This window comes from Argopecten irradians, chromosome 6 (genome assembly GCF_041381155.1).
Source record: "Argopecten irradians isolate NY chromosome 6, Ai_NY, whole genome shotgun sequence".
Classification (NCBI taxonomy): Eukaryota; Metazoa; Mollusca; class Bivalvia; order Pectinida; family Pectinidae; genus Argopecten; species Argopecten irradians.
Window position 1 is genome coordinate 13,604,271 of NC_091139.1, and position 12,219 is coordinate 13,616,489.

Consider the following 12,219-nt stretch of genomic DNA (forward strand, 5'->3'; position numbering starts at 1 on the left):
TTACTGTCAATAATTCCTTTATTCCTAATAACAGTTCACACAAAACAATAAAGGCATTTGACGACACTACCGACAAATAATGAAAAGAAATAGACTTAGAGTTGTGGAGAATACACCTAACTGATCTCATTATTAGTATACATGGAAACAAGTATTGAAATAATCAATGACAGATGTGATATTGCTGCTAGGTAAATAATACTAGTTCTCCGTCCCCCAATAAAAACGACTAGATGTAAATGAATTAACGAATAATGTTGACCTGTTGTTCATTATTAACATGTATTAACAAAAATTGATATAAATCAATTGTTGTTCATTATTTTGATGGCAAAAGTAATAGGAGATTCATCCTTGTACATCAACATACCGATATACAAAATTGTACACAATACAATTACAAACACAACCGAATCGTTAATGTACAACACGTTTCTCAAACACATTTTTTATCGAGACATTATGCCGCTGAGGAAACAACTAACAGACCGGTAAATCACGTAAAAACTTAAGAAAAAGCCTGTAAACAACAACATGAACCGAGTATAAAACAAAACTCTGACAATGAAGTGCTATATATAGTAACATGTTAATTGGTCACATAATCTTGAGGTCACAGAATAGGTGATTCTGAGCCAGAATTCTACTTGAGGTCCTATTAATAACGCACTTTCCACAGTACACATTTAATACAGCAATGTTTTGTTCCGAGTTAAACAGACACCAAATGTCCATGGTCAACATATTAAACAGCTCTGAAAAGGCAGTGTCAGTTCTGTTTCTGAAAGTAGGCCATCTTTCCTTTCACATCTGGTTTAATGGTATCCTTCCCTGGCTTCCAACCAGCAGGACACACTGCGAGAAAAAACACAATACAAGGATGAAGGTAAGACTGACATTACCGTAGACAAGTAAAACTTTTAAACTTTTTCATTCTACCCTAGATATAGAGGATCTTGTGGCTACATAATAAGTTAAACTCATTGAATAATATGATATGCCTGCCTTGTAATATGAATCTTATTTCAGGAGTTTAATCAGTCGTGTGACATCATTATTACAAGAAATTTCATTACAATTTTGCTATTACACTACAATATTTATGACAGGAATATATGACATGGCTGGAGTCTAATCAAATCTAAAAAATCTTTTGAAAGCATAACACAATCTCAACTTTCAGATATAGTATCTGAACTAAATTTCAACTGAATTATACTAACTGGAAATATAGGAAATACTAACTAACTAAAGTAAATGAGCAAAAGTAGTATACTACATAGATTGTAATTTTTGGAGGGATGAACTTTTTCATTGTACGACAAAAAAAAATTTAACACACCAGATAAAAAATTATATGGACAATAGGTCATATAAGAAATTCTAATTCGTTAAAAGTTAAATTGTCTCATTTTAAGACTAAATTAAGAAATTATCTGCCTGCTAAAAATCTGGCAATATAATGGCTATATAATCTGCAACTAGTGTGACAGATAACCATAAGACCTTATCAATGAGAGACACATACCTTCACCATGTTCATCTGTGAATTTGAAAGCCTGTACCAGTCGGAGAGTTTCGTCGACGGAGCGTCCAACAGGCAAGTCATTCATGGTGATCTGACGGAGGTTTCCTTTACCATCGATGATGTATAGGGCTCTGTGGATAACAACATCAACTATACAGTTTTATCATCGACATGATATCCAGTCACTTCACCCATGTGATGTTTTTGTACATGTCACTAGTGCTATATAACCTGGAGCATATTTCATTGGCTGGATGTTTGATGAAAATTAGTTATGTCATTAACTAACCAACTGATGTCTTTTGTTCATGAAATAGGAACATAGATCTAATAGGTCCACATACAAAGTTTAATTGAGATTGGTGCATAATAACTCACATTATCGTGTTCACAAGGTTCAATAATCACAAAGGGAAATAACTGCGTAATTAAGTTAGAGTCGAATCAAGCTGATTTTGAACTGTCACGAGATCTTTCTAATGTTAGTCTACATACAAAGTTTCAATTAAGCTGGGTGCATATTTACCTAAGTTATCGTATTCACAAGGTTCAATAATAATTATTAGTGCAAAGTGTAATAACTCTTTAAATTACTGTTGAATCAAGCTCATTTTCCAAAATTAGTCTACATACAAAGTTACATAAAGCTCGGTTTATATTTACTCAAGTTATCATTCACAAGGAAATGTAAACGGACGACGCACGACGACGAACAAAAGACTATTGCAATAGGTCGCCATGACCTATGGTCAGGTGACCTAAAAATTCTAAATCAGCGAATGTTCATCTCACCTGAAAGAAATACCTTCATCTTCCTTCAGACATCCATAAGCCTTAGAGATTTCTAATGTTTTATCGGCTAAAAGTGGAATCTTCATGTTTCCAAGTCCGCCCTGCTTCCTAGGAGTATTAATCCTATAAATACAACCATCATGATCATTTAAGAAACATTTTAAAATTAGAATTCTCCAAATCCTTAAAATTACTCCATTTATAGAGGATCTGACAACATCCCATTAGGGGGTCACACGCTGGTGAACTTTATACCACATGTACTTTAGATTAACCTTTTCAATAGAATTCCTCATTCTTATACAAGAAACAAAATTGAAAATTTTCCCATTTCTCTTTCAAATACTATTGAATTTATGCAGTAAATAAACTACTCTTAGTTGAAATTGAGTACGTAATATGTATAGCCTAGCGACAGGCTAGTTACATACTAGCCCGAGATACTCTGGCCCTCACACCAGACTTGGACATTATGAAAGATAGATGTCTGGTGATGAGGGCCAGAGCCCAGTGCTTTATCAAAAGGTGGAACTCGCTGACACCGTTTGGTATTGACCCAGTTCATCTCCATTTCAGACTGACCTCCGAGGAGCTCCACCAACCTTGGTCTTTTCAACAAATGAATAATTTATCTAACCAAATATAGCAATCCATCGAGATTAGAAGCGATTTGCATACTACATGTATGAGAAAATGGCGATGACAAGGAGGAGGATTTATAGTTGCGTAAAGGAAACAACTGTATTGACATGAATTAACATGCATGCATGATAAAATGGATTGCTGTTTTGTAGGCAGCTCAATCGGAGATGACCTGGGCTGATACCAAACAGTGTCGGCGAGTTCCAACTTAAGATATAGCACTGCACTCTGGCCCTCACCAGACATATATCTGTCATAATGTCTAAGTCTGGTGTCAGGGCAAGTGTATCTCGGGCTAGTTACATACATTAACTTGCTATTAAACTTCACATTACCAACTTACCCTTAGAAACACCTATATATGGGACATAATAATCAACTTTTTATCACATTGAAACATCTTGTATGATTTTTTATGGTTCAATAACTTTAGTTTCTATGGTCACAAATTATATCGTCATATTAATTGTAATGACAATCCTTATCCACGTTGTGTATATTTGATATTGTTTTAGAGATATGGTAATAACTTTTAGATAAAATATTTACCATGCTAAATGGGAGAATTGGCTGTCACAAGAACATGCAATAACTTCACAATCAATGGCTCGGAACTCTTCTACCCGATCACTGAAGGCAATAATCTCTGTAGGGCATACAAATGTGCTGAAAATAAAAACAAAACTTTTTCATAGAATTTAATATCACATAACATTTAAGTTATCTTCAGAAAACAGGCATCTTTAAATATCAAAAACTTCAATAATATTAAAGAAGTACATTGTCCTTTTAAACACGTATTAAGGCTTCATTAACAACACACAACAGGCTTTTGTCAATAATTAGGTTTTCAGAATCAGAGATTTCATCTAGGTAATTACTACTTGAAGATGCTCCACCGCCGACAGCATAAACAATGCCCATCAGTTCAACAATAACTGATGTTTAATCATGTATATAATTAACACAAAAATACATATAAAATAGTTTATTTTGCTTTTGGTACATACGCAATCAGTACTTCATTCCATATTGGGTATAGTGCCACAGAGTTTTTTCGGGATGCAATTAATTGTTTTCAATATGTATAAGAAGCTCAAACTTTTCAATAGTGATAATGGTGTAAAGTAAGTAACTTCTTCTGTAACAGAAGGAAAATACTTTTTTGTCTGCTCCTGTCTTTGAAAGGGAAAACATGCCATTTGTCAGCGGTATTGCATCTTCCTCATTAGTTTGATTTTGTCAGTCCAATGGTATAAATAGAGGTTACACAATGAGTGGCTGTTGGATATGGAATTTATTCCACACGAGTGAGTTATTTTTTAAAAGTTACAAAAGACACGAGCTTTAGCTTTAGCGATTATTGATGACGTTGACAAATGATGGCACGACACTCAGAAAGACGTAGTTCAGTCAAAGTTCACAGTGTCAGCCTATCAGAATACGTGTTACACGTGTGGTATAAACAAATTGTTAATCAACAGCTGCATCGTTTACACTGACTACTGTGGTAGAATATAAATATATGGACCAGACAAAGTGAAATTATATTGTTTTCTCATTTAAAGTACAATACCAAGTTCTATTGATGGCAATGTTGAGAAAGATCTTAATCATTTAATCAACTAAGACAATACAAAGAAACAGGGACTTACAAATCCATTGGGTAAAAGAAAAATACAACATATTTTCCCCGGTAATCTGCCAGTGAGATGTCCTTTATTTCACCATCAACCACGGCTGTTCCTCGGAACTCTGGAGCAGGCTTCTGTAGTCTCAATTCGGCCATTATTGCTGGTTTCTACAAAAGACAAGAAAATATTTTGCTCGAATAAATTTCTGTTGTCAAATTTTATTATGTGACCAGTGACCACTGCTATCCAACAGATTACAAAGGTCACAGGAAAATGTGACCTGCAGCTAGATTATTTTACAACACAAGAGAATTCATACAAACCTGTAGAAGGCATAAGTTAATATTAACAAAATCTCAATTTTAAATCAAATGAAAATAATTTCCATGGTAATATAACAAATACAGTAATACACCATACCTTGTAGCCGTTCATGTTTGTATTAATGTTAAGTGCCTCACAATGCAATTTTTGTTTGTTGATCTGACTCTGGACAGTTACAGGTGCCCTATCAGTGGTGTCAGAACCTACACAAACTAGCTGTAATCGTAAGCTTTCTAAGTACGCTCTATACATCCCATGTTAACAGCCTCACAGGGACGTCCGTCTTACCTACTACACACATATCATACCCTAGTTAATCTCTGCACAGGTGATCAATAACAACGGCAAGTAACCATGGCAACGAAGGTTGTGTTTTTTCAAGGAAAAAACTGATGTCAATAAATCAATATTTGGATGAGCTGGAGACCTTTTAGCTAATGAACTATAAAAGTTACCATTTAATACATCCAAAGATACAGTGTACAATTAGGAAAACCAGCTAATGACGATGGTAACATTCAATTAGTAGATACCAATTAGGCCATGATTTATTGATTTAATTCCATGACATCGTAAATAAAGGTTAGAACTTATAGCTGACAAACCAGTTAATGAAAGCCATTTAAAATGGATCTAGAGAATCAAAGAGTATCGTACCCCTTAATCAATATAACTGACCATGGCCAGGGATGTAGAGGGTCAAACCCTTAATCAATAACTGACCACAGACGGAGAGTGTCAAACACTTTAATCAATAACTGACCATGGCCAGGGATGTAGAGGGTCAAACCCTTAATCAATAATTGACCACAGATGTACCATATCCCTTAATCAATAATTGGCCACAGATGTAGAGGGTCAAACCCCTTTATCAATAACTGACCACAGGTGTAGAGGGTCAAACCCCTTAATCAATAACTGACCACAGATGTAGAGGGTCATACCCCTTAACCAATAACTGACCACAGATGGAGAGTGTCAAACCCCTTAATCAATATAACTGACCACAGATGGAAAGGGCCATACCCCTTAAATTAATCACTGATCACATATGGAGAGTGTCAAACCCCTTAATCAATATATTAATGACCAAAGATGAAGAAGGTCAAACTCCTTAATCAATATGACTGACCACAGACGGAGAGTGTCAAACCCCTTAATCAATAACTGACCACAGATGGAGAGGGTCATACCCCTTAATCATGACCACAGATGGAGAGTGTCAAACCCCTTAAACAATATAACTGACCACAGATGGAGAGGCAAACAGACCTTGGCTGTACAGGTGATAAACTGACTTAAAGATTGTACAGAGAATAATCAATAAACAGACAGGTAAGTTCTCTAAGTTGTCAATACGGATCCTGATGGTACAGGTGAGTGATGACAGGACGAATGAACGAGATGGAAAGAGCCCTGCAGTTTTAATGCATATGTTATAAAGGTAGGTATTCATGTGTTCTAAGTACATTATATTCATGTTCAAGTGAAGTGGCTATATACATAGTCATATAACACATCAGCCTATCAATATATCATTGTAGGTCTCTCAATTCATTGACATATAAAAAATGTAATTTATTCTACAAGTCAATACAAAATAGTATGCGAAGAAATCAAAAGTTTCAATTTACCAGTTAGTCAAATACATTTCTATAGTTTAAACTGAAGAGGATAGTAAGTCACACGCACAATAAAATGTTACTTTTTCCAGTTAAATAAAAAACCAACAGAGATATTGTTTTGATTGTGACTGTTAATGTTTAAATTGCTACCAACGTTAGCAGATAAAGGGAAGTAACTCTAAAAGATTAATCCCAACACTCAATATAAATCATGCGGATGACAGTAGGTGAGTTTGGCGGTATATCTATATGGATAAAAATCTGTTCGAAATAAATTTGTGGCAACAAGCAGTTTTGGCAGTATCATAGGTGGTGATATAACAGGGTTTATGTCACAGACTTCGGATATACTTTTCCTTCTTTCTAATTAATGACTGACGTGTTCAAGTATAACTTCAAATTTGTTGAATCTATCGGTTTATGTGTTTCATTGGAAATTTAGATTTTGGAATAACGGTGAGTATGCTTTTATACCGATATGTGTGAAATCATATTGTGCCAGTGCTCCAGTGAAGATGCATACATAGGTAAAACACCCACTAAAATTTGTCAATTATACCCCTAAAATTTAGGCTAAAAATAGTATGAATGTGTACTAATTACCCCTACAATATTTGTATTACACAATTCAGAAATCAAATCAAAGAATTTCATAACATCAGAAAAATCTGGTCATGCTCAAGAGTTTGTATTAATTGGACTCTGATTTCAGACAGATATTTGTTAATTGCCAGCTTGTCATTGATTACTTCATTAATACTGCAACCACATAACTTTTTCTAATCGACATGTCTCTGTGAAGTTTTGGGTCATCCTTGATACTCAAGGGGTTCCGATCACTTACGATCTTTACATCTCTGGACTATCTGATAGTTAAACTTGAGGCAGCTCATCGGAAAAAATCTGAACCGATCACAGGCCTGCAAAGATTTCCTTTGAAGACTACAGAGAGAGCGGTGCCCAATTTCAAAACCACATACTACTCAAACACAGTGAACCGTTACGCGGCTCTTTTGATCAAAGGACTAAATTACATGTTCTTTTCTGTTGCCTCAAGTTTTACTATGAGATAGTCCAGGAGTGTAGAGATTGTAAGTGCTCGGAACCCCTAAAGAGGATGGTTTCGGATTCAAATTGAAGCCAGAGTTGTATCCCTTCCTTTACTTAAGTGTGTGTACAAAAATTACCCACCCCTCCAAAAATTATCTGAAGCACAGGTGAGCTGTACAGAGATTGTGTAATAAATCCAGTACGCCTGTCAGCTTGTTATAAACTCTGTTGGAATTGTATGAGAAATATGATATACATGTACATATTTCTCTCATACCTACTATTACGGGTGTAAAACTGGTTTATCCAATACAAATGCACACTGACAGTACAACTTTGTGACGCCACTGCGTAAACAAAATTAAAACTTTCTCAGTTAAATTTTTTCAGGTTTTATTTTCAGAACCAGGTTTTTAATTTCAGAAACCAGGTATGCTAGTTTTACTAAAATTGAAGAATGAAGAAAGAAAACAGTGGGATTTGCATTAAAAATATCACACAATTTTAATTTTATGTATGGAGAATGGGACTAATTCATGTAAAACCTAATAACGCTTGTATGGGACTAGTATATCCAGTCACAGACACTAGTTAATTCCATGTATTTGAAATGTTTCCGCTGAAATGACGTTAACGCGGGATCATCTTCTGATGCCATTCCATCACCAAAAGTCCTGCACAGATGTTATCGGGTATCACATGGTACATGAATTACATTGTATTCCCATTGATCTGCAGTTTGGATTTTCTTCGAACTTATTTCTCAAAATTGTATTAAAATGTTGAGGTATGAGAGAAAAATACTCTTTCACATGAGGATATGAAGGATTATAAAGATATTCTACCCTTGGGACCACAAAATGTTGTAAAACCCTCAATAAGCCTCTGGTATGCAACACTTTGTGACCCTCAGGTAAAATATCCCTATCTTTCATATGCACATATAATATACTACCCTCGGAGGTAATACAATTGCACTTGGGTTGTTTAAGAGCATATGGCTCGTGCTCCAAGGTCAGGAGTTCAAGCCCTGCTTAAGCAGAGCTACTGTACATTAACATATTTTCTACTCTCAACAGCTTGTAATACAAATGTAAAAGGAGTGGGTCAGTGTGGCTTGTACACAAGTATTAAACCCGGGACCCTCCAAACGCTATACCTATATAGGATAGCCTATATATCAACCCGATCCAGTCACTCTTCCCTCGAGAACCTGATTTAGTCCTCCCCCCCCCAAAAAAAGTCAATTGAGACCCGCCATTACAACCCCAGGGTTGGGTATCCCTCTTTTAATTGTACCACCAATGCTTGAAACAATGTTAAGGTTTGAATATAAAGTCACAGGCACCAAATGTATACAGATCCGAAGCGTAAGAATGCACAGCCAGACCGGGACGTAACCTCAGGTCGCCACATGGCGACAAACTCGATCCATAACCGTTACATATATATAATATGTAGAGTCATGGATTTTCATATTTGAGACTTGTGTTCGATTTCTGGTCGGGGCATTCGACAGGAATGCCTATCATATTTTTCCTTGTTCTTCAACACATGTGTAAAAGTATATTTCCCTTTAAAAGTAAATATGATGAAAGTGCAAATATATAGGCCTTTCCCTTCTAAAATACTAGCATGTTTAGATGATCAACGGCTGCCTTAATTAAAGGCCACACATTAAAAAGACATGCAGTGATCAGCCTAGTAGCGATGTAACAAGGATTTCTACAAACAAACAAAGCATGCCCATGCAGATGCAAATGTTCTTTTAACACTTATTTAGAAAATCTAGACCATTATGTTTTGTTTAATTAGCGAGCGAGGTGTCTTTAATTTCTATATTTGGTTCGATCGAACGCTCCATCATTTACCAAATAAACACATGAAAGTTAACAAAGCCGGTAACCCGTTGTTACATAACGGTGTTAGAGGGTAACTGTCTGGAGTGGCTGTGCATACATAAATCGTAAATTATGAATGGCAATCAATGTATTATATCAAGAATGGCATTACTTACAAACGTTGATTTTTACGGAGAAGAATTTAACTTCGAGCGATTTCGAGAACAACCGATAGTCTTCTAACTGTCTCTTTCAGCTGCTGCCGGATGAAAATCACGTGGTGGTCAAACAGAAAGTCACGTGACATTCGACGCAATCCTAGTTATATAAATATATTTATATAATATATGGATATATTCATTGATATTTCTAGATGGATGTAAGAAAATGTAATTTTGAGAATTTTTTTATTTTTTTTATTTGTAGATCTATTATATATATATTCTAGACGACAGAAATTTTTTTTAACTATTGTAGTCCCGATGTAAAACCGTAATCACGGGCGTGAAAGTGTAACCACTGGATTGGTTTCTTGCTGGTTAGGACCCTATATAATATGCCTTCTGTACTCTAACGTTATGATGTGTTAATAATATAAATTTTGAAAAGTAAAAATATATAGAGTCAAATGCCTTAGATTAGGGTTTATAATTGTGTGTTGAATGTTCCAGTCAAACCGCGTGTCAAAGTTTAATCACAGTTTACAGTGCGTGCTCATAACGACGCCGATTCCCCTCGAGGTTACAACATAGTTTCAGTTTTTCACCGACGTCTCTGTCCGATAAAGAAGAAAGATGTCAGTTATTGAGGTTACAACTACGGTAAGCGTGGTTGACATATAACGTTACAGTTACTTTTATTTCGGAAGCTTACAGTAGCCCTCATAACACAACTGTTAACTTCCGGGACGACAGTTGTAGGCCTAGCCCTAACAATATGCCAATCGTACCGTAGTTATGTAGTTATTCCAGAAACATACAATGTATGATCTGGTTATTCACCCCGCCGTCCCCGGAAGTATTTGTCCATTTGACTGCATGTTTTCTATATACAGGTTGGGGCGCCCCGTTGGCCTATAGACTAACGTGTTATGCAGGATAGTCCTGCATTTGAGTAACAGTCCTGGGCCGTTTTCGTTTATTAGGAACAACCGGTTCGACCATTTGTAAAAGTAATTATTTCAAGTATAAATCTTTACGGACCTGCAGTTTTTATACAGGCTTGTGAGGGCTTTGTCAAGGCTCGCCTGAAAACAATATAAAATCACCAGGTCCGTCTTACTTCAAAAACGAACAACTAGGTCCAACCAGTCAAACCGCATAATCGAAAACGGTCCTGTATTTGAGGGTTAAAACATAGTTGTGATGACATCTATTGTTGTTTCTGTACTTTAACTTCCGAATTATCAGACCATTATCTGTAGCTGTCCTAACTCCTTATAAGTTACCTTTTACTGTCTTATAAGTGACTCTAATATAAGACAGTCACTTATAAGACAGTAAAAGGTAGCATATGGGAGAGTTAAACAATACGGGTGAGTATATATGTCTCCGAGCATAATTCCATAATTATGTTCACACACAACACACAACCTGCCGGAATTTCCTATTATTTTTTTAATCCAAATTATGAAAAAAAATCCCACCCAATAAATATGAAAAGAATTTAATCCTCTATTGATGCGGAATTAAACACATCCAGAAAATTTCCCTATATGCTTATAACCCTAGGCTCTGACCCCCCCAGGGGCAGGAAGGGCGCTGCCCAATATGGGAAATAGAGGTTAATCCTATAAATCGCTACTTGTCCTAGAGTTCTCTGACCCCCCGGGGGCAGGAGGGGCGGGGCCCAATAGGGGAAATAGAGGTAAATCCTATAAATCGCTACTTGTCCTAGAGTTCTGCATGGATTGTAACCAAATTTGGCCAGAAACATCCTTGGGGAAAGGGGAACAGAACTTGTATAAATTTTGGCTCTGACCCCCCGGGGGCAGAAGGGCGGGGCCCAATAGCTGAAATAGAGGTAAATCCTATAAATCGCTACTTGTCCTAGAGTTCTGCATGGATTGTAACCAAATTTGGCCAGAAACATCCTTGGGGGAAGGGGAACAGAACTTTTTAAATTTTGGCTCTGACCCCGGGGGGCCCCGGGGGCAGGAGGGGCGGGGCCCAATAGCTGAAACAGAGATAAATCCTATAAATCGCTACTTGTCCTAGAGTTCTGCATGGATTGTACCACCCAAATTTGGCCAGAAACATCCTTGGGGTTAACAGAATTTGTATAAATTTTGGCTTTGACCCTCTGGAGCAGAAAGAGTGGGCCCAATAGGGGAATTTAAGGTAAATAATTCAAATTCCATCAGAAATGTAACAATGAACTTGTATTCAAAACATTACTTGGCATTACAAACCAGGTGAGCGATACAGGCCCTCTGGGCCTCTTGTTTTTTAGATAGCCACATAACTGATTGAGACCATATTTTTGTGTCTGAACTATTGATTTCTATTATCTCACTTTGTCATAAAGTAAAAATTTAGGTGCTGTCCTTAGATTACAGTGTATAGCCATCAGGGAAATTTAGTGCAAATGTCATGGTTGATTGATGGTTCTATTTTTAGCCCCATAGTAAGCAATTAGAGTTGATTTAGTGTGTGACTTTTACAAAAATTTAGATGATCGAATTTGTTTCCATTTGAGCAATAATGTGGAAAGTTGTATTAGTGATGTTGCCATGTAAAAGTTCTGATGCCCTTTTTAGATACACATGTTTAAAACAACTTTAT

General features: G+C 36.3%; 2 protein-coding genes across 2 annotated transcripts in view; one reads left to right on the forward strand and one right to left on the reverse strand.

Moving 5' to 3' along the window:
- Positions 1-9,770, reverse strand: LOC138325047 (peroxiredoxin-like). Its single transcript, XM_069270406.1, has 6 exons — positions 9,613-9,770; positions 4,618-4,763; positions 3,512-3,628; positions 2,321-2,443; positions 1,529-1,659; positions 1-855 (listed from the first exon to the last, which is right to left on the reverse strand). Exons 2-6 carry the CDS (start codon positions 4,749-4,751, stop codon positions 770-772), a joined length of 591 nt encoding a protein of 196 aa, XP_069126507.1. The 5' UTR covers positions 4,752-4,763; positions 9,613-9,770; the 3' UTR covers positions 1-769.
- A 331-nt stretch (positions 9,771-10,101) lies between these two features.
- The window catches only part of LOC138325048 (uncharacterized), a 33,934-nt gene continuing 31,816 nt past the window's right edge, over positions 10,102-12,219 (forward strand). Inside the window, exon 1 of the mRNA XM_069270407.1 lies at positions 10,102-10,257. Coding sequence (XP_069126508.1) covers positions 10,231-10,257 — 27 coding nt within the window. The 5' untranslated portion in view covers positions 10,102-10,230. The remainder of the gene's footprint in view (positions 10,258-12,219) is intronic.

Bases quoted from the DNA above. Each gene is read 5' to 3' on its own strand.
- LOC138325047 (XM_069270406.1), bottom strand. From the start codon at position 4,751: ATGGCCGAATTGAGACTACAGAAGCCTGCTCCAGAGTTCCGAGGAACA. The intron at 3,629-4,617 runs GTAAGTCCCTGT...TTTTATTTTCAG, and splicing joins TTCTTTTACCCAATGGATTT to CACATTTGTATGCCCTACAG. The intron at 2,444-3,511 runs GTAAATATTTTA...TTGTATTTATAG, and splicing joins CAATTCTCCCATTTAGCATG to GATTAATACTCCTAGGAAGC.